General features: G+C 34.6%; 1 protein-coding gene across 3 annotated transcripts in view; it reads right to left on the bottom strand.

Annotated features, from left to right (window-relative positions):
- Positions 1 to 24,376, bottom strand: part of RADX (RPA1 related single stranded DNA binding protein, X-linked) — a 77,769-nt gene that overhangs the window by 7,075 nt on the left and 46,318 nt on the right. For all 3 annotated transcript variants that reach the window (XM_032330304.1, XM_032330305.1, XM_032330306.1), the window contains exon 12: positions 8,020 to 8,310. In XM_032330304.1, the coding sequence (XP_032186195.1) occupies positions 8,020 to 8,310 (291 nt within the window). The remainder of the gene's footprint in view (positions 1 to 8,019; positions 8,311 to 24,376) is intronic.

The raw sequence follows: 24,376 nt of genomic DNA, 5'->3' as shown, positions 1-24,376 counted from the left end.
CGTGTATAAATGCATGGTTTCAAAGCCAGGAACTAAACCTTTTGCTGTGTAAAACTTTATGAATACATGCAACTGGTTGAAGAGGAGGCACTTCAGTGCAGTCTATCACCTCTCCTGGAAATAACAATCCAAAATGTTTTATCAAAAACCAAAAAACCCCATAAAAATCATAACCCCCCAAAAAACTCCAAAGTGTTTTACTTACTGATAGATTATTTAAATTTTAATATCCAGAGGATGACCTGGTCACATAAATGAAGACAAGTATAATATTTTCTTGGTCATTATGTCAGGGGCCATTACAGAATAGAATAATTCAGAGATAACTATTGGTTCCCTTTATGCCATTTTGACTTAACGATGTATGACTCAAGAAAAGCCAGGGATGGTGGTAACAAGGTCCCATCTGTCCTTTATTATACAATACAAATTTCATTTACTTACCATTAGGGTTATAAAAGTTGCAGCAGAAAAGGGGCTATGGGGGAGCAACCAAAGTAAATCCTGACCTGTGACTGTCATCTCTTTGTTAATGGGTTAATGTCTACTAGGGTGGATATAAAAGACTTCTTAAGGGTGCTTGGGGGGCTCAGTCGGTTAAGTGTCTGACTCCTGATTTCAGTTCAGGTCATGATTTCTGGGTTCTGAGATTGAGGCCGGCATTGGGCTCTGCACTCAGGGGGCAGTTGGCTTGAGGATTCTTTCCCTCTGCCTTTCCCCCTGTTTTTGCATGCTTTCTCACTAAAAACAAAACAAAACAAAACAAAACAAAAACCTTTCTTTTAAAGACTTTTTAGAGGCAAGGCTTTGAGCTGGGTACAAAAGGTTGAATAGCATTTAAATAAACAAGAGAGAAGTTATTTCCGGCAGAGCGGGGAGTAGCCAAAGTTATAGATCAGAGTAAGGAGACCATCTTGACTGAAGGAAGGGTAAACACACAGAACACAGTTTGAAAACCCTATGAATTCTACCCAGTCATCCCAAACAGAACCCTGGAGGTTATCCTTAACTTCTTCCTTTTGTTCTTCCCTGATACATAGCAAGCAAGTTTTATAGATTCTATGACCTTATTATCTCCTCTACTCATCGCTATAGTGATTCTTAACTACTGGGCATGGGTCAGTGATAGGTAAACAAACTCCTTCCTGTTAAACTGGAAACTGATCCAGAAACACAAGGGCATTTTTTTGCCTTAAAAAAAATATTTTATTTATTTATTTGACAGAGAGATAGAGCCAGAGAGCACAAGTGGAGAGAATGGCAGAGGGAGAGGGAGAAGACGACTTCCCACTGGGCAGGGATACCGCTATATCCCAGGCCCCTGGGATCATGACCTGAGCCAAAAGGCAGACGCTTAACCATCTGAGCTACCCAGACACAGTATATATTTTTGCTTTTTATGGGCAAATGACACTAAATCTCCACAGCTTTAAGTTTACATACAACTTAGTGCTCTTTAAAGGTTTTAAGGATTACTAAAGTTTGGTATTCATAAACTGTAATAGTCATGATATCCAGAATTTACTGAGGATTTCAATTCAGTATAAGAAGTGTAACTATCCCATAACTCTAAGCAATGTTGCAAAACTCAAGTGGAAGTACACATGCTGCTGGGGCGCCTGGGTGGCTCAGAGGGTTAAGCCTTTGCCTTCGGCTCGGGTCATGATCTCAGGGTCCTGGGATCAAGCCCCGCATCAGGCTCTCTGCTCAGTGGGGAGTCTGCTTCCCCCTCTCTCTCTGTCTGCCTCTCTGCCTACTTGTAATCTGTCTGTCAAATAAATAAATAGATCTTAAAAAAGAAAAAAGAACTACACATGCTGGTATCTTATTTCCTTGATTCTAAGACCAAATTTAACTCTAAGATATACCATCAACTTAATAACAGTTTTAATAAAAAGGAAACTGCATTAAATGTATCCATTGACTGTAAGATGCATTCCAACTCCAAAGTGTAAAAAAAAAAAGAAAGTATGGGCTTAGAATTGAGAAAATATCAGAAGTTGGAAATCCTGATATTCTCAGAAAGGTAGTTTTATTATCTGTGTGTCATTGATACTATTTTGAATTATTTTCTACATTATAAAATACAGCAAGTTTAGCTTCATCATTACTCATGAAATTTGTCGTGAGCTCTTTGGTTAAAACTAGAGTTCCGGGTATAAATGTATAAGTAAACAGGCCTCAGAGCCTCCATACTTGCTGTTTCTGTGCCTAGAATATTCTTTCCTCAGATAACCAGATTGTTCTTTCACCCCCATCAGGATTCTGTGAAATGTTACTTTTACATTTGTGAAATGTTAACCCTAACCCTGATCACTCTATTAAAATGTAATCCTTTCCAGGGCGCCTCGGTGCCTCAGTCGGTTAAGCATCTGATTCTTGATTTTGATTCAGATCATGATCTCAGGGTTGTAAGATTGTGTCCCAAAAACCAGGCTCCACAGTGGGCGTGGAGCCTGATTAAGAGATTAAGATTCTTTCTCTTCCTCTCTCTCTGCACCTCCCCCCAAAAGATAAAATGTAATCTTTTCCTACTACTTTAAACTCAAACCCCTTTCTAGCATTTATCACCATCTCCTTTATCAGCAAGATCTTTTATTTGTTGTGTTCACTCATGTAACCTTGTAACCTCAGGACTTAGAACAGTGCTGGCCACACATTAGATGCTCAGTAAGTATTTGTTAAATTGAGAAAATGAATGTACACGTACACATCTTTTACCTATAGTTTTCAAATACTAGACTTTAAGACATTTGTATATTAAGTGTTCAAATATGAATTCATCTGTATTCCTGTTACCAATGAAGAGGAACACAAATTATCCTTCCTATAGGGTGCATACATTTGTATTTCAATGGTGACTTCCTGTTTATGTGTTACTTCAGTAAGTAACTTATATTTTACTGTCTAGGTAAATGTGATCAGATATCTGGTCTATATTCAAAATTAGAGGAAAATATAAAATCAAACAAATTAGTTCATATTATTCTTTTGTAGTGTGTGTTATATGCAATTTATATATCTTCTTCCTCAATTCTTTGTGACCACTAAATTTCTTTTCCAATAAAAAGTGTGAAAGTGTGTGTGTGTGTGTGTGTGTGTGTGTGTGTGTAGGTGCATGTATGCATACACATGCACATGTTTGAGGGGAGGCAATTTATAATCCTGGTACCTAGCATAATGCTTGCAATATACCATATTTTACTTACTCTAAGATGCCACTAGGAAAAATGCTACCAACTGAACAAAGGCATGACGTCAATTGTAAGATGCATACTGATTTTTCAGAGGTTAAAATATGGGGGAAATGAGTGTCTTATGGTGATGAAATCTGATAGTAGGTACTTCAGGTTTCATACATTATAATCACTTTCATTATGCAATGAAATTAGGGACAGAATTAAAGTGTGGCAACAGTAAACTAGCTCTGGAACCCATATAATCCAGCATACTGCTCTAATGAGATATAAGAGTGGAGAAGCATCTCAGTGGGATAGGATATCCTGAGGATGTCGTCAGTGAGGTAATCAACAGTGAGAAAACTCAATGCTACTCAGTTAATGGTTCTGATAGGCTTCGGAATGGAAGGAGGCATACTTTATGGGTAAAAGTAATTGGCCCTGAGCCCGCAGCTAGTACCAAGGAGGGAAGGAGTTATGTTGGCCTGCTTGGTTGCTTTAATAGAAGAAAAAAGTCAAGGTAAGTAAATCCTTATTATTTCAATATAACCACAGCATATTAAATTGCTTTGATGTTATAATTAATGCTATTAAATTTTAAATTATTTTTTAGATGCATTTTACAAAAAAGGAAAAGAACAAACCATATAAAAATTAGGGGAGTTTTTCTTGACTTGCATGAGACAAAATGGATGACCTACAGAGGTTTACAAAAGACTGGCTGAATTATGATCCTTATTGCCTAGGTCAAATGCAAATTGAAGAGAGGACTCTTAAGCTGTGATTGACTCAGGATTTCTAGGGTAACTAAATCAATGTTAGTAAAGCCAATGATATACTGATGCCATCTAGGAGTCTAATCTAGGTTTTGAAAACTGTTTTCTTGTATTTAAAGAGGGAATAACTTAAAATCAGGAGAGACTGACCAATAGATTTTGTAGTGGGCCTAAAGGCCCTGAAAATTTAGTTTGTTACTTCATTCCAGTATCTTCTTTTTGAAATGTGTGTTATTTCATAATAAACAATGGACTGAGGTTTTAGCACTCACTAAAACATCTATTTATTTGAGACAAGTAAGATGGTATGGCAAGGATTTTAATATAAAAATCAGCATTTCTGGAATAGGTTTCTGATGTTGCAATAGTACCCCACTGTTGTTGGGAGCTATTAGAATTGTATGTAGGAAGATTAATAATTCCATTCAATGTTCTCAATAATGATTAATCCCAGACCAGTCAGAGTTAATGCTTATAACAGAGTTATGGTATGGATAACCTTTCTAGCTCCCAGAATAAGACACTTCAAAATTACTGAGTCCTTCAGGGATCAGCAAGATACTGCAGAGGGATAATTAATCACTGGAAGATAGTAACAATGTAGGTGGACAATCTTCATGTCGGAAGAATTTAAAATATCATAGAGATTTATCTGTCTGGATTGATTTAGCTAGTTTTATCTAAAAACAGAGGTCTATAAGAGGGGTCAGCAAACTATGACCTGGGAGGGGGGTTAAATCTAGCTTGTACCTGGTTTTGTACAACCCATAAGCTAAGAATATTTTTTTTACATCTTAAATGGTTGAAAAAAATCAAATGAATATTTTGTGATATGTGAAAATTATAAGCAATTCAAATTTCAGTGTCTATAAAGTTTTATCCAAACACAGCCATGCACATTCATTTATATATTGTCTATGGCTGCTTTCCCACTAAAACAGGAGAACTAAGTAGTTGGGACAGATACTGTATGACCCGCAAAGCCTCAAACATTTACTACTTGGCTTTTTACAGAACAAGTATACCCCCATGTACTGAACACATATAAGGTCATCTTTCAGTTTTAGGATTATATCTTTTAACAAATAGTACCATATTGAGAGATGTATTCGTTTCTTTTGAGTTCATTGCTCACACCATGCTTACGACGGATTGCCCATTGTCTGGTCTCATAATACAACTTAGGTTTCATATTTTCACAAAACGGTATAATAAATTAACCACTTTTACATCTGATATTTGCCACTTATTTTAACCAAAATCTGAGAATATCTGGGGCACCAGGGTGGCTCATTTGGTTGTGTCTGCCTATGCCTCAGGTCATGATCCCAGGGTCCTGGGATTGAGCCCCAAGTTGGTCTCCCTGCTCTGCAGGGAGTTTGCTTTTCCCTCTCCCTCTGATCCTCACTTGTGCTTGCCCTCTCTCTCTAGTGTTTTCTCTCTCTCAAATAAATAAATAAAATCTTTTAAAAAAACCCCAAATCTGAGAATATCTATACTTCAAGTCCTATTAAGAGAACAGTATTTCTTAATCTTAATTCTACTCCTGCATACCAGACAAGCAGGACACATTCTTGTCATTGGCTCTGGTGTAGCAGTAAGTCTCCCTTAGGAAGGTAAGGGATATTGAATAGGCTGCTTCTCTGCAGTGTACCAAAATTTTAAGGAGTGTGGGAAGGCCTCCCTTGGATGATTTTGATAGGTTACCTCTTCCCATCAAGGTTCTATAAGAATCAGTAGATCAGCTCTAGGTGTTATATAAGTGATGATTTGCTGGATTCTACTCCTGAAACTAATATCACACTATATGTTAACTAAAATTTAAATAAAAACTTGAAATATTAAAAAAATGAATCAATGGATCAGTACCATTTATTTTTTTTTAAAGATTTTATTTATTTATTTGACAGAGAGAGACCACAAGTAGACATAGAGGCAGGCAGAGAGAGAGAGAGAGGGAAGCAGGCTCCCTGCTGAGCAAAGAGCCCGATGCGGGACTCGATCCCAGGACCCCGAGATCGTGACCTGAGCTGAAGGCAGCGGCTTAACCCACTGAGACACCCAGGCGCCCCAGTACCATTTATTTTAGTTCTCTAGGTTTCATTTATGTATTAAGTTAGCCATTAGAGAGCTAAGTATATGGATTTTGTGATAATTAAGGTGAAAATATACTCCTTTACAGAAATGTTACTAAGCTTTGACTAATTATTATATTGATTATATTTATAAGTTTGATGAAACAATCAATTACCTGAAGAACATTTCTATATCTTTAAAAAAGAAAACTATAGATGAAAATATCAAAACTACTGTTATTCTATCTTATTTATACAACAACTTCATATGGTAAAATCTGATGTGAGTTTTAATAAAGGAAAAAATAATAGGTTTTCTATATATGAGTGTTTGTTTCATCTGTAATAGGAGACATGATTTCTAATCATGGCCTTGGTTCTACCTAACCAGGGTATAGGACTAGATGATATGCAAACTTCTTTTAACTTTAAAATTGAATACCTCATCAGGAAAAAAATCCCTTTCTTTCTCCCTGCCAGAAAGTTGACCAAAAATTACCGCCAAATGGTAACTTAGTTATTTGCAAGTATCTGGTAATATGTACCTTTTCTGTTTCCTTTTAAATGTTCTGTTTTGTTTTATCCATCTGTGATTTATTTTTCACTGTCTTTTATTCCTGTAAAATACCTTAAGTCCTTGAAAACAGGTGGGACATAAAACGGCATAATTCTAGTGTGGACTAGAGCTGACTGGACAGAATGACACATTTCACATTCGATTCTTGCTTTTAAGTGATGTAAAGAGACCAAGTAATGCAGTCTAGTAAGCAGAAGCATTTGAAACAGGTCTGATATGTCTAACAGAGTCGGAGAAATTAATACTTTTTGTAGACTGTACACATACACACAATTAAACATATAAACATATGTGTGAGGAGGCAGAGAAGAGGGAGTGGGAGAGAGTAAAAATGAAAAAGGAATCCTGATAAAAGTCAAGGTAATTCATTCTAGTACTCTAGATGTAAAAATCTATGAAATGTACTTTTTTCAGCCATTAAATATATTTGCTAATGACTTTTCTTCATTTTTTAATTTTAAGATAACAAGACCTTCCTTTAAGATACAAATACAAATAAACATTTTCTCTGACTCTGAGAATAGCTTATTTTGGCTGAGATTTTTATTTTAGAATTAGTTTTTTGATCTGTATGTTTTTCATTCTTTGGAAAGAAACATAAAATTAAATATAAGTTTAAAAATGTCTTGACTTTTTAAAAGTTTTTATTTCAATTCCACTAAGTTAACACAGAGTGTAATATTAGTTTCATAGTGCTTCAGCACTTTCATAAGTCATCCTGTGCTCATCACAAGTGCACTCCTTAATCCCCATCATCTAGTTCACCCATCCCCCACCGGTCTTTCCTCTGGTAACCCTCAGTTTGTTCTCTAAAAAAAAATGTGTTGACTTTTAAATTTCTGTAAGTTCCATGGCTACTTCTCAGGTTTGAGTAACCTGAGAACATCCGTTTATTTTCCCTTATAGACCAGGGAAGATTTTTAGCTTCTTTCTGTTACAACCTGAGATAGCTGAGAATTTCATTTTTTTCAGGGACTAAACAGAACTCTGTTCATAGAAGTTTCTCTCAGTTGGTGCCCCCTTTCTCTTTCACATACACTTTACTTTTCAATGGTTCAGATACACTGAGAAAGAAGCAGAGTACCTGAGCAAGAAAGTGGTGGCTAAAGAAAACAAAATTCGTTTTAGAAGTAGTCAGGTAGTCAGGGGTGAGGAAAGTTCTGTTGGTTCCCATTCTTCTCTGCCCAAATACTTTCCTAGGACTTGCCAATGTTTAAAAACCTACAATTAGAGCTTAATGTACTCCAGAATTAGTGCTCCATGCCTCCATTGGTTTGAGCTAAACACGAACTCTCCTTGGACTTTTTTTTTTTTTTGGAGGGGGAGCTTATTTTTTTCCAAGCAAAATAGTATTGTCTATATTAAAAATATATTAAACTAATGATATTCAAAGAAAAGGACACTTTACTTACCTAGGATGGTTACTTCAAAATGTCCAAGGCTTAGGGCACTCTTAAAGTCCTCAAGGTTTTGGGGCCTTCCCTCTGGTGGTATGTACTTTGCAGGCTGAGAATTAAACTGCTCAGTAAGAAACTTCCTCTGCTCGAAAATAAATTTTCGTGGAATACTTTCAGGATAAACATGGCTGTAATGCAGGTGATCAATTAAGCCAAACTTTTTCTCTCTCCACAGCTGACTTTCCCACCTATCGCCTATAGTTCTTTTGGCTTTTCCTGCGGTACTGGTGCTTGCGCCTTCTTGACCTATTAAAGAAAAATGAGATAGATACAATGGACTTGCAAACTAATCAAATTAAATCATTCAGTACAAAAAAGTAAAGATTAATGAGGAATAGCTTAATTAACTTTAAAAATCAAATAACCACATATAAAATGTAAATTGAATGTCCAAAAGATAATTCTTATTAAAGAGAAGAGAGAACAAAATTCATTTCAAAATAAACTTTTCCTTCAAAATATTAGAAACTGATATTGTTTTTCTCTGTTGCTGGAATTATGAAGATTTGTAATTACCTTCCTTACATGTTTTCTGTATTTGCTAAACTCTCTTAAATAAACATATATTCCTTTTATATTCAATGAAAAATTCAAGTTAAGTCCAATTCATAACTGTTAGAGATGTGACCTCCACTCACTATTGGTGGAATTTAAGCTTCAAATAAAAGGAGCCTGAACAGACACAAAATACAGTCTTCTTCATGGCTATAACTCTCCTTCAGGAAAATCACATATTATATACTTATTATATACTCCTTTCTGATCTAAATAACATGGAAAACAAAGAGGGAACTAAACTCAGATGAAAAATCCCTGCAATTCGTAATTGTTTTCTATCATCAAGTCAATTTATCACTTATGTACAGTTTATCTAACACATTCAGTTTCTAAGGCAGAATATAATTTCTCCCCTACACATTATGACATTCATTCATTCTTTCTTTCATTCAACAAATAATTAGTGAGTACTTATTAAATATATTCCAAATACTGTGCTAAAGAATTTGGTAAAATAATATTTTAATTGAATAATACACCCTAGGAGCTGAAGGCACATGACATAATCAGAAAAAATAGATATTGGAAAGAAACTCTCATGTTGTCAGTTCTGCTAGCTGAGACAAGCTGACAGCAACTCTGTTCCAGAATTCACCAAGGTTGCTGAATTGCTTCCTTACAGGTGGCCCATGCCTTGGTGCTCATTATTATCCTAGGTTAAAGAACCATGCTAGCACTGAAGGGGGTTTCAATAGCAAAGTTTCAATGTGATTAATAGACAACTTCTGCTTTTGAAATATACCCTATTCTCACATCACTTTTTTTTTAAACCTCTCCAGAGACTTACTAAAAATTTCTTATGGGGTAAAGTTCTAGACTGAGTTGTAAGTGAAGATAAAGAAGTTGAATACACATTTCTTACTCTCCAAGAACTCAAACCACTACAATATTATAAGAATTTAACTCAAAATTCAGTTGATCAACACACTTAATCTCCTATAATAATGCTTGATAACAAAAAGGATAAAAAAGGTAATTGCACATGAAAAAGAATGAAATTAATCAGAGCCAAGAGAAAAACCCAGTTAACAGGATTAAACTGAGAACTGTAGAATGATTTAATCTTTTTTATTTTCTAAAATAGGCTTCCTTTCCCCAAGCTGATGAAAGTACACAATTAGAACAAAAATAAGTAGCTATCACAATGACTCAAGTTATAGTGATCATTTCTGACTTATTCTAAAATATAGCATCCAAAAAAACAAGTTATAAGCTATTCCAATTTTTAAAAATTAAATAATCACATCTACCTTACAGGAAAAAAATAAACCTTATGACTGACCCTGTCAGGAATAAGTCAAAGTATTGGCTATGCTTTGTTTGAGTATTGGTATCAAGGACTAGCAAGGTATAAATTTTTATCTGAAAAATTCCTTTGAAAATTCTGCTTTTTTATTTTAGTAACGTGGGACTGTAAGTACCTACCCTGATTATATGTTCACAATTATTACAAATGGGCATGATCTCAGTACAAGAGATACTGTCAGTCACTGTTTGTGAGTGGCAAGATTTTAAAGGCAACAATTAGGAGACAAAAATACGGCTAGAATTCACATTTTTCTAAAAATATGATGGAAAATTATGAACTGGAATTCTTTTATTTTTAATTTGAATACTACTAAAATTACCATGTGAAACACATAATGCACAACAAAGATAAAGGTTAATTACCTAAAAAAATTATGTTTTTGCATATATATGTATACATATACACACACATATACATGATTATATGTTATAAACATAACTTATTTTAATGATTCATTTTACCCTAATTTCTGGTGAGAGTAGACTTACATTTTAGTGGAGAAAATTTTAGTAGAAGACCACATTAAAGTTGTGAGGTAAAAAAAAAAAAACCAACATATTATAAACATATGTATGTAAGAATGGTGATTTTGTTTCTTCACAAAATCTACTCTGAGCATTTTATTATATGGATAAAAATGATGGGCAGGGATGTATGGAGGCATTTGGGAGGGTGAAGAGCTATTTTCTTTGCCTCTTCCCCGCTTACATCAACTAACTTCAACTTGGTGTAAGAGCTACAAGGCTAGAAAAGAACAGGGTATTTTTCATTCAGTAGCAAGTATAAAATAGACTTTTTAAAAAAATGTGTAAGTCAGAGGCTACCTATAATGTTTTGTGATCTCAATAATACTGTTACTGTCATACTCAACAGTGAAAAATTGAAAGCATTTTCTCTAAGAACAGGAACAAGACAGGATATCCTCTCTCACCACTTTTCTTCAATAGAATATTGGGAATCTTAACCACAGCAATAAGACAAGAAAAAAAGGCATCTAAATTGGAAGGGAAGAAGTAAAACTGCCACCATTTGCAGACGATGTAATATATACATTCCTAAAGTCTGCAACAAAACAAAAACAAAAACAAAAAAACCCACAAAAAAACAAAAACCAGTTAGAACTACGAAACAAATTCAGTAAAGATGAAGGATACAAAACCAATATACAGAAATGTGTGGTATTTCTATACACTAGTAACTATCAGAAAGAGAAATTAAGAAAGCAATCTCATTTACAATTGTACCAAAAGGGAAAAAAATACCTGAAAGTCAATTTAACCAAGGCAGTGAAAGACCTGTACTATAAGACACTGAAGAAAGAAACTGAAGATGACACAAACAAATGGAAAGATAGTCTCTGTTCATAGACTGGAAAAATATTGTTAAAATGTCCATACTACTCAAAGCAATCTATAGATTCAATGCAATCCCCATCAAAATTCTAATGGCAGGTATATATACACAATGGAATACTATGCAGCCATCAAAAGAAATGAAATCTTGCCATTTGCGACAACATGGATGGAACTAGAGCGTATCATGCTTAGTGAAATAAGTCAAGCAGAGAAAGACAACTATCATATGATCTCCCTGATATGAGGAAGTGGTGATGCAACATGGGGGCTTAAGTGGGTAGGAGAAGAATCAATGAAACAAGATGGGATTGGGAGGGAGACAAACCATAAGTGACTCTTAATCTCACAAAACAAACTGAGGGTTGCTGGGGAAAGGGGGTTTGGGAGAAGGGGGTGGGATTATGGACATTGGGGAGGGTATGTGCTTTGGTGAGTGCTGTGAAGTGTGTAAACCTGGGGATTCACAGACCTGTACCCCTGGGGATAGAAATATATGTTTATAAAAAATTAAAAAATTAAAAAAAAATTCTAATGGCATTTCCCACAGAGCTAGAACAAGTACTTCTAAAATTTGTATGGAACAACTAAAGATCCTAAATAGCCAGGGTAATCTTTAGAGAGAATAACAAAGCTGAAGGTATCATACTGGCAGATTTCAAACTATAGTACAAAGCTTACAGTAATCAAAACGGTATGGTGCTGGCATAAAAATAGACACACAGATAAAGGTAAGAGAACTGAGAGCCCAGAAAGAAACCCACATATATACAGACAATTAATTTATGGCAAAGGAGCCAAGAGCATACATTGGAGAAAGGACAGCTGTTTCAATAAGTGGTGCTGAGAAAACTGGTTAGTCCCATGGAAAAGATGAAAGTAGACTGCTAATTTACACCATAGAGAAAAATTAACTCAAAATGCATTAAAGATTTGAATGTAAGACCTGAAACCATAAAATTCCCAGAATAAAACATAGGCAGTAAGCTCCTAAGGCACTAAGACATCAGTCTTAGAGATGTGTTTCTGTATCTGACTCCAAAGGCAAGGGAAGCAAAAGAAAAATAAACAAATGGGATTACATCCTACTAAAAAAAGTTTTGCACTGCAAAGTAAACCATCATCAAAACAAAAAGACAACCTACCCAATGGGAGAAGATATTTGTGTATATCCAATAAGGAATTAATATCTAAAATACAGAAAGAACTCATACAACTCAACAATAAAAAAATAAATGATTTAAAAGGGGGCAGAAGATCTGAATAGACATTTTTCCCAAAGAAGACATACAGATGGCCAATAGGCACATGAAAAAAAGTTCAAACCACTAATTACTAGGAAAATGCAAATCAAAACCACAACAAAATATCACCTCAAACCTGTTGGAATGGCTATTATAAAAAAGACAAGAGATAACTATGGGAGAAAGTGTGGAGAGAAAGGAACCCTCACATACTGTTGGTGGAAATGTAAATTAGTGTAGCTGCTAGGAAAACAACATGGAGCCTTTTAAAAAAATTAAGAATAGATTTATCATATAGATCTAGCTGTTCCACTTCTGGATATTTATCCAAAGAATACAACACCACTAATTTGAAAAGATATATATATCCTTATCTTCATTGTCACATCATTTACAGTAGCTCCAATAGACATCTTAGAGCATGTCTCCTTGTGTATTCAACAAATAGGTCAGAGGGTATAACATATTTGGTATTGTCAAATTACTCTCAAAAGTAGTAGTACAACATTTATATGAGAAAGGGGAGCATGACTCATTTTCTTTGAAATACACACATATCTGCTTATATTATAAAACAAACAATGGAAAAATACATTATAGAATGAATTAAACAGTTACCTACAGTGGGTGAGAAGGAATCAGGTGCAGGGAACAGGGATAAAAAATAACCTTCTTTAAATATGTATTCTTTTTCTACATTTGACTATTGAACTATGAAAATCATTTAGAAAATTAAGTATTTATTTAAAGAAATCAATCTTTAAGCATCAAAATAAAAGACATGAACCTAAATTTCTATCTACTTGATAGTATACCCATACAGAGAGAAATATCACAAGTGGCTTTAAAGAATAATAATTCACTAATCCCTAGTTGGCATATTCAAAGACAAAATCATCGCAAAACAAACAAAACAAACCTTAAATTTTTTCTAGTAAAATTGTTCTTATAAACGTTGAGGTGATTATTCTGGAACTGTTTTTATATGTGGTGAGTGAAAGCAAATAACTACTGTGTAATATTCTGATTCTATCATCTCCAGGGTCTTCAGAGCCAGGATTCTTGTAATGAAAAGAAGCTTCTTCTATCTTTATCACCTAAGTCAAAATTCTGTAGTTATGAATTTGAATTGAAAATATAAAAATGAAATCATGACATATTTTGTTTTAACTAAGCAACCAACCAGTCAGCTGAGTGCATTTTCAAGTTCTGTCCACTGCAAAGGCCTAGAAATAATAACTTTACCAATACCAATCAATACCCATAATGCATCATCTGTAGTTTTTAGATACCAGAGCTCTGAGGAAAAATAGCTGATTCTATGTCTGGAGCAGAAAATGTTCACAATGAATGTGGATATACTTTGTCAAACCAGTTATCAAAAAGCTATTAAAACAATTAGAGTCATATCAAAAGGACTCATAAGCAAATTTTAAGAGTTTCCTACTAGCCAAAGACAAAATAGCATGACCAGCAATGAGTATGGTAATTGTGACAGAAAGAAACACATCAAATATATTTAAATCTATGAGTTCATAGTATTATTAAAAATACCAACAACAAAAAACTAATAGATGATCTTTGGAAAATTCTAGGGATCTAACTCATTACTTTGAAAATTGATAAAGAGAAAGAATCAAGCATCTATCCTGCCTTTCCTCAATGAACTGTACATCTTAGTAACCAAATAATAAATTAGAAGTTTTTCCTTATAAGGCTATTTCAGTTACTAAATGAAGAAGGAGTGATAGAATTAGGTTATGACCATTTCACAGCCTCTTATGAATTAATGGACCTCAGCATTTATTATCAGCAGCCACTAACAATATCAAGAAACGACAAAACTTTATGAGTTGAGCAAAATTGCAGAGTAGGCAGCTCAAAGCTTTCATTCCCCCCACCCCAGAAACATTAAAAAATATGTAGAAACTATCAGAAATTACTTTTTCAGAAATCTATAAAACAATCAAATGTTTACAGCAACAAAGTGAATGCCAAATCAAGAAAAAGTTCACCTGCAGGGTACCAGACTGGCTCAGTTAAGCGTCTGCCTTTAGCTCAGGCCAGGATCTCAGGGTCCTGAGATTGAACCTCCCATCTGGCTCCCTGCTCAGCAGGAAGTCTGCCTTTCTTTCTCCCTCTGACCTTCTACCCAATTGTTTTATCTCTCTCAAATAAATAAATAAAATCTTTTTAAAAAGAAAAAGATCACTTAAAAATATTAGGAAAACTTTGTGGCATTTTTACTTGCCTTTGTCCTGCCCTTTCCCCACCAGGGTAGGATTCCTAAAGAAGGCAACCTGCATTTCCTAGTATGGGACCCTGGTACAAGATTCTAGAGGAAGCAGAGCAGATACTATTCACAAATTATTGTGTTTTCTGTTCTAACATGTCTGGAAGATTTCTGAAGGACTAATATAAGACTTCTGTCTGTTTCACCTAATCTGGAGCTCAAGCAGGCTGGAATAGCAGTAGTCATTTCTGGAAAACACTGGAATGTAGACAGAGAACCCACAGACACCTGGGACAGAAGATTACAGTTGAGACATAAACACCCTAAGCCAGGGACAACATTTTGTTGGGAAATTGGTGTATTCAAAATCATTCCTGTATCTTGGGAAATTTAGAAAGCCAAGTGCACACTCAGGTTAAGATGCATATGCAAAAAAGACCTCAAAATGGATGAAAGACCTCAATGTGAGATAAGAATCCATCAAAATTCTAGAGGAAAACATTGACAATAACTTCTTCAACATCAGCCACATCAACTTCTTTCAAGACACGTCTCCAAAGGCAAGGGAAACAAAAGCGAAAATGAACTTTTGGGACATTGTCAAGATGAAAACCTTCTACACAGCAAAGGAAACAGTCAACAAAACAAGGAGGAAACCCACCGAATGGGAGAAGATATTTGCAAATGACATAACAGACAAAGGGCTGATATCCAAGATCTATAAAGAACTTCTCAAACTCAATACCCAAAAAACAAATAATCAAGTTAAAAAATAGGCAGAAGACATGAGCAGACACTTCTCCAAGGAAGACATACAAATGGCTAACAGATACATGAAAAAGTGTTCATCATTAGCCATCAAGGAAATTCAAATCAAAACCACACTGAGATACCACCTTACACCAGTTAGAATGGCAAAAATCGACAAGGCAAGAAACAAGAAGTGTTGAAGAACATGTGGAGAAAGAGGAACCCTTGTACACTGTTGGTGGGAATGCAAGTGGGGGCATCCACTTCAGAAAACAGTGTAGAAGTTCCTCAAAAAAATTAAAAATAGTGTTACCCTATGACCCAGCAGTTGCACTACTGAGTATTTACCCCCAGCATACAGATGTAATGAAAAGGGCCATATGCACCCCAAAGTTCATGGCAGCAATGTCCACAATATCCAAAATGTGGAAAGAGTCAAGATGCACTTCAACAGATGAATGGAGAGAGAAGATGTGGTCCATATATGCAATGGAATATTACTCAGCCATCAGAAAGGATGAATACTTAGTTTTTGCATCAATATAGGTGGGAATGGAAGAGATTATTCTAAGTGAAATAAGTCAAGCAGAGAAAGTCAATTATCATGTGGTTTCACTTATTTGTGGGACATAAGGAATAGCATGGAGAATATTAGGAGAAGGAAGGGAAAAATGAAGGGGGGGATTAGAAGTGGGGGACAAACCATGAGAGACTATGGACTCCAAGAAACAAACTGAGGGATTCAGAGGGGAAGGGAGTGGGGGGATGGGTTAGCCTGGCGATGGATATTAAGGAGGGCATGTATTGCATGGAGCACTGGGTATTATAGGCAAACAATGAATCATGGAACACTACATCAAAAACTAATGATATACTGTATGGTGACTAACATAACATAATACAAATTAAAAAAAAGAAAACAAAAATGTGTATGCCAAGGATTCTATATCCAACAAAACTGTCCTTCAAAAATGAAAGAGAAATTAAGGCATTAGAAAACTAACAAAAGCTGAAGGACCTACCCCACAAAAAATGCTAACAGGAGTCCTTCAGGTTGACATGAAAGGACACTAGGCAGTAACTTGAAACTTTATTTAGAAATAAAAATGTCTACTAAACGTAACTACATGGGTAAATATAAAAGCCAGTATAATTGTTTTTAGTTTGTAGCTCCACTTTTTTTTAACATAAAAACAAACATCTATAAAACAAAATATAATTATAAATCATGTTATAGAGCACACAATGTATACAGATGTAATCTGTGATAACAAGAACATAAATGGGGGGATGTGAGAGCTGTATAGGAACACAATTTTTATATGCTTTTGAACTTACATTGACATCAATTCAAACTACACTGTTATAAATTTAGAATGTAAAATTTAACCCCCATGGCAACCACAAGTAAAATATCTAAAATATATATACAGAATAAAATGTGAAGGAAATAAAACCAAGTCACTATAAAAAAATCTACTCAACATAAAAGAAGGCAGTAATAAAGGAAATGGACAAAAAAGTGTAAGAGAAACTGAAAACAACAAATGGCACAAACATGTCCTTTTGTATCAAAAATTACATTAAATTCTACAAATGCAGAGACTGGAAAGTGGGAAAAAAAAAACAGGCAAAGAGATGCTGCCTATAAGAGACTCAATTTAGCTTCCAGGACACCAATAAACTGAAAATAAAGGAGTAGAAAAAGCTATTTTATGCAAATCGTAACCAAAGGGGAGCTGAGATGGCCATAATAATATCGGACAAACTAAAATTAAAATAAAAAAAAAACTGTTACAAGAGAAAAGGGAGAACATTATATGTTGATAGGAGTCAATTTATCAAAAAGATATAACTATAAATTAATATGCACCTAAAAACGTAGTCCCAAAGTATGTGGAAAAGAACTTTTACAGAACTGAAGGAAGAAATAGTTCTACAATAATAGTGGGTGACTTTGGTACAGCACTTTGAATAATGGATGAATATCTACAGAGAAGGTGAATAAGGAAAGACAGGAACAGACAACACTATAAAACAACTGGAACATATATGGAACACTTTACCCAACAACAATGGAATATACATTCTTATCAAAAAAACACATGAAACATCTCCAGGATAAACCATGTATCAGGACACAAAACATGTCTCAATACATTTATAAAGATTGAAATTATACAAAATATCTTGTTTATTTTCATTTTTTTCAGATTTATTGAGGCATAATTGACAAAATTTGTATATATTTACAGTGTACAATATGATAGTTTGATATAAGTATACCCTGTGAAATGAATACCACAAGCAAGCTAATTAATATTCATTTCTTCACAGTTACCTATTTTGTTGTAACACCTAAAGTCTACTCTGAGCAAATTTAAAGTATTAAATATAGTATTGTAAACTATAGCCATTATGCTGTACATTAGATTCCTTAGAATTTAATCATTTTATAACTTAAAGCTCTTATCTACTGACCAACTTCTCTCCATTTCACACAGCCCTAAGCTCTTGGCAACTTCTGATCTCTTAGGTTTTCTGAGTTCTACTTGTTTAGATTCCACATATAAGTAAGATCATACAATCTTTGTGTTTCTATGTGTGGATTATTTCACTTAGCACAATGTCCTCCAGGTTTATCTGCATTGTCAAAATGGCAAAATTTCATTCTACTTTATGGCTGAATGCTATTCCATTATATATAGATAGATCATATTTATTTTAAAAATTTTACTTATTTATTTGACAGACAGATATCACAAGCAGGCAGAGAGGTAGGCAGAGGCGGGGGGGAAGCAGGCTCCCCACTGAGCAGAGAGCCTGATGCCAGGCTTGATCCTAGGACCCCGAGATCATGACCTGAGCCAAAGGCAGAGGCTTAACCTACTGAGCCACACAGGTGTCCCAGAGAGAGATCATATTTTTTATCCATTCATCAGTCAATGGACAAGAAAGTTGTTACCATTATAAGTTGCTGTGATAATGCTGTAATGAATATGGTAGTACAGACAGAGCTGTGATACTGTTTTTATTCCCATTGGATATATACCAGAATTAAGATTTCTGGAGTGTATGGTAGGTTGGTCTATGTTCAGTTTACTAAAAGACTTGCATACTGTTTTTCAAATAGTCATATCAATGTACAATTTTTTTTAAGTTTCTTTTTAAGATTTTATTTATTTGACAGACAATGATCACAAGTAGGCAGAGAAGCAGGCAGAGGGAGAGAGAGGAGGAAGCAGGCTCCCTACTGAGCAGAGAGCCCGATGTGGGGCTCGATCCCAGGACCCTGGGATCATGACCTGACCCGAAGGCAGAGACTTTAACCCACTGAGCCACCCAGGCGCCCCTCAATGTACAATTTACATTCCCACCAAAAGCACACAAGATTTCCTTTCCTCCATACCCCTACCAACACTTACAAAGTATCTTCTATGACCACAAGGGAATGAAACTACAATAATTTAAGGAAAACAGAAGAATTACCAAATATGTGGAAATTAAACAATACCCTTGTGTGTGTGTGTACACAGTCTGGGTTGCCCACCATTATGGCTCTAATACCTGACAAGAAAATGGGCAGCAGTTGCAGAGAAAACCTGCATTAAGTGTGGATTTCTTTAAATAATACACTTAAAGCAACTAATAGGTCAAGAAAAAAATCACAAAGGAAATTAAAACTACCTGGAGATGAGTGAAAACAAAAATACAACATAAAACTTACAGAATGCAGTGAAAATGCTATCAGAGGGAAATTTATAGCTGAAATAGTAGAATTAAAAAGAAGATCTCAAATCAACTACCTAACATTATACTTTAAGGAATGAGAAACATAGAAAATTAAAGTCATAGTTAAGAGAAGGAAATAATGATGCTTAAAGCATATATAAATGAAATGGAGGATAGAAAAATAATAGAATCTGTGAAACCAGAAGCTCATCATTTGAAAGATCAACAGAATTGTTCTTTACCTAGACTAACTTCCTAAAGAAGAGAGAAAACACAAATAATTAACATCAGAAATGAAAATGGGATTTATTAAGGAAATAGAAAGTATTAGAATACTATGAACAGTCATATGCTAACAAATTAGATAACCTAGATGAAATAGAGAAATTCCTAGAAATAAATTACCTAAACTTGCTCAAGAAGAAATAGAAAGTCTCCAGAGATCTATAACAAGAGATTGAATGGGTATTCAAAAATCTCCCAAACAAGAGAAAACCAACATCAGATGGCTTCAATGGTGAATTCTATCAAACACTTTTTAAAGAATTAATGCCAATCCATCTCAAAAATCTTCCAAAAACAGAAGATAAGAGAATACTTCCTAAGTCATTTTATGAGGGCAGTATTACCCTGATATCAGTATTACCCTGATACCAAGATCAGATTAAAAAAAAATCACTAGAACAGGAAATGGCAGACTAACATATCTTAATAATATAGATGCATAAGTACTCAACAAAATCCTAGCAAACCAATTTCAATAACTTCTTAAAAAGATTATACACCATGACCAAGTATGATCTAGCCAAGAAATATAAGGTAGTTCAACAAAAAGAAGATCAGTAAATATAATACATCACATCAATAGAATGAAGGTAGTACCACATAATCATCTTATCTGGTACCAAAAAAGACATCTGAGAGCTTGAGTTGGAAGGCACATGTGCGAGGAGCACATTCCCTAGCTGAACAGACATTGTGTTCCAGAATGGCTTAAATTATCAAAAATAAGAACACTATTAACTAGAAGTTAAAAATTAATAAACCAGGAAATTTTCTGATAAGTCCTGCCAAGACATACATTCCAGAAAGGAGAAAGAAGATGGCAGCAGAGTAGTAGGACCCTACACATATCTTGTTCCATGAACGCAACTACATGACCATGAAATTATCCTAAATACCCCATAAATAGACCTGAAGACTGACAGAACAAACTCCATAACTAATGGGAGAGAAGAAGCCACACCAAAGATGGAGCAGGAGACATGACTGGCTTTGGTAATGTGCAGAAGGCAGAAATTTAGACAAAATGCTAAGATGGAGGAATCTTGTTCCAAATGATGGAACAAGGTAAGGCCATGGCCAGAGATCTAAGTGAAACAGATATAAGTAACATGCTTGTTGGAAAATTTAATGTAACAATCATAAGCATATCCACTGGGCTTGAGAAAAGACTAGAAGACATCAGTGATACCCTTACTACAGAGAAAAAAAAACAGTTAAAAAAGAATAGTCTGAGATGAAGAATAGATTAAATGAAATTGAAAATAGGCTTGATGCAATGAGCATTAGGCTGCAAGAAACAGAGGAATGAATTAGTGACCTAGAAGACAAAAGAATGGAAAATAATGAAGCTGAAAAAGAGGTAGAATAATGCAACAAGAGAACAGGCTTAGGGAACTCAGTGACTCCATCAAACATAATAACATTTGTATTCTAGGAGTTGCAGAAGAAGAGAAAGAAAAGGGGGAAGATAATTTATTTCAAGAATAACTGAAACAACACCTATCAAAATCAATAAAAGCAGGCCAACACTAAGACATATTGTAATTAAGTTGGCAAAATATAGTGAGACAGAAAAAAAATCTTAAAAACAGCAAGACAAAAGAAGTCCTTAACTTAAAAGGGAAAACCCACAAGGCTAGCTGGAGATTTCTCAATAGAAACTTGGCAAAACAGAAGGGAGTGGCATAATATATTCAAACTACTGAATAGGAAAAATTTGCAGCCAAGACTACTCTATTCAGCAAGGCTATAATTCAGAATAGGAGAAATAAAGAGTTTCCCATACAAACAAAAACTAAAGGAGTTTGTGAGCACTAAACCAGCCCTTCAAGAATATTAAAGGGTACTCTGAGTAGAAGGGAAAGACCAAAAGTGACAAAGACAAGAAAGGAATAGAGAAAATCTCCACGAACAATGACAAAACAAGCAATAAAATGACACTAAATACATATCTGTCAATAATTACTTTGAATATAAATGAACTAAATGCTCTAATTAAAAGATACGGCTGTCAGAATATATTAAAAAAAAAACAAGACCCACCTATATGCTGTCTATAAGAGACTCATTTTAGTCCTAAAAACAGCTGCAAATTGAAAGTGAAGATATGGAGAAATATTTATCATGCAAATGAATATCAAAAGAAAGTCTGAGTAGCAATAAGTATCTTGGAAAATCTAGACTTTAAACCAGACTGCAACATGAAACGAAGAAGGGCAGCATACATAATAAAAGGGACAATACAATAAGAAGATATAACAATTCTAAATATTTATGCACCCAACATGGGAGCACTCAAATATATAAAACAATTAATAATAAAGGAGCTAATTGATAATAATATGATTATAGTAGGGGACTTTAATACCTCACTTATATCAATGGATATCTAAACAGAAAATCAACAAAGAAACAGTGGCTTAAAATGACACACTGGACTTAACAGATATATTCAGAACATTCCATATTAAAATAGCAGAATATACATTTTGTTCAAATGCACATGGGTCGTTCTCCATAATAGATCACATATTAGGTCATAAATCAAGCCTCATAAAGTAGAAAAAGACTAAAATCATACCATGCATCTTTTCTGACCACAACATTATGAAACAAGACGTCAACCACAAGAAAAAATTTGGAAAGACCGCAAATACATGGAGGTTAAATAGCATGCTATTAAACAATAAATGGGTCAACCGGGAAATCAGAAAACAAATTTAAAAATACAGGGAAACAAATGAAAATTAAAACTCAATGGTCCAAATCCTTTAGGACACAGCAAAAGCTGTCCCAAGAGGGAACTTACAGCAAAACTAGGCCTACCTCAAGAACCATGAAAAATCTCAAATAAACAACTGAGACTTACACCTAAAGGAGCTAGGAAAAAAACAACAAATTTAGCCTAAAGCTAGAGAAGGAAGGATATATAACCTTCATTATATAAAGGTTAGAGCAGAAATAAATGATACAGAATCTAAAAAACAAACAAACAAACAAACAAAACAAAACTAAGAGAACAGATCAGCGAAACCAGGAGTTGGTTTATTGAAAAAGTAATAAACCTCTAGCCATACTTATCAAAAAGAAAAGAGAAAGGACCCAAATAAAATAATAAAAAACTGAGAAGAAATGAAAACCAATTCCACAGAAATAAAAACAATTAAAAGAGAATATTATGAAAAACTATATGCTATGAAAGAATTTGAAGATGACACAAAGAAAAGGGATGATACAACATACTCATGGATTGGAAGAACAAATATTGTTAAAATGTCTGTACTATCCAAAGCAATTGAGAGATTTAACGCAATCTGTATCAAAATACCAATAGCATTTTTCACAGAAATAGAATAAACAATCCCCAAATTTGTGTGGAATCACAAAAGACTTTGGATAGCCAAAGAAACATTGAAAAAGAAAAAAAAGCTGGAGGCACAAATTCCAGACCTCAAGTTATATTACAAAGCTGTAGTGATCAAAATAGTATGGTATGAGCATAAAAATAGAAACATAGATCAATGGAACAAAATAGAAAACCCAGACAGGAACCCATAACTACAAGGTCAATTAATCTTTGACAAAACAGGAAAGACTATCCAATGGGAAAAAGACAGTTTCTTCAACAAATAGTGTTGGGGAAACTGGACAAGGAACATGCAAAAGAATGAAACTGGACTACTTTCTTATACCATAACAAAAATAAACTAAAAATGGATTAAAGATCTAAATATGAGATCTGTAACTATAAAAATCCTAGAGGAGAACACAGGCAGCAGCCTCTTTGACCCCAGCTGTAGCAGCTTCTTACTAGACACATTGCTGGATGTAAGGGAAACAAAAGCAAGAATAAACAATTGGGACTATGTCAAAATTAAAAGCTTCTGCACCATGAAGGAAAGAACCAACAAAACTAAAAGGCAACCTATGGAATGGAATAAGATATTTGCAAATGACATGTCTGATAAATGCTTAGTATCCAAAATATATAAAGAACTTATACAACTCAACAACTAGAAAATGAATAACCCAATTAAAAATGGGCAAAAGACATGAATAGACATTTTTCCAAAGAAGACACAGAGCTGGCTAACAGACAGCATCACTCATCATTGGAGAATTTGATATTAAAACTATAATGTGGTATCACTTCATACCTATTGGAATGACTAAAATCAATTACAGAAGAAACAACAGATCTTGGTGAGGATGTAGGGAAAGGGGAACCCTGTTATGTTGTTGGTGGGAATGCAAACTGGTACAGCCCCGAGAATTTGATATTAAAACTATAATGTGGTATCACTTCATACCTATTGGAATGACTAAAATCAATTACAGAAGAAACAACAGATCTTGGTGAGGATGTAGGGAAAGGGGAACCCTGTTATGTTGTTGGTGGGAATGCAAACTGGTACAGCCCCTGTGGAAAATAGTATGGAGTTTTCTCAAAGAGTTAAAAATAGAACTATCCTACAACCCAACAATTGCACTACTAGGTATTTAGTCAAAGAATACAAAAATACTAATTGAAAGGGATATATGTACCCTAATGTTTATAGCGACATTATCTGTAATATCCAAATTATGGGGCAGCCCAAGTTCCCATCCACTGATGAAGGCATAAGGAAGATGTGGTGTGTGCGTGTGTGGGTGTGCATGCATGTGCCCATGGTCACACACACAATGGAATATTACTCAGCCAAAAAAAGCATGAAATCTTGCCATTTGCAATGACATGGATGGAGCTAGAGTGTATTATCCTAAGTAAAATTAGTCAGAGAAATATAAATACCATATGATTTCATTCATATGTGGAATTTAAGAAACCAAACAAATGATTAAATGGGAG

Source organism: Mustela erminea, chromosome X, assembly GCF_009829155.1.
Source record: "Mustela erminea isolate mMusErm1 chromosome X, mMusErm1.Pri, whole genome shotgun sequence".
Lineage (NCBI taxonomy): Eukaryota > Metazoa > Chordata > Mammalia > Carnivora > Mustelidae > Mustela > Mustela erminea.
The sequence above is the reverse complement of the archived record's forward strand: the minus strand, read 5'-3'. Positions and strand labels throughout refer to the sequence as shown.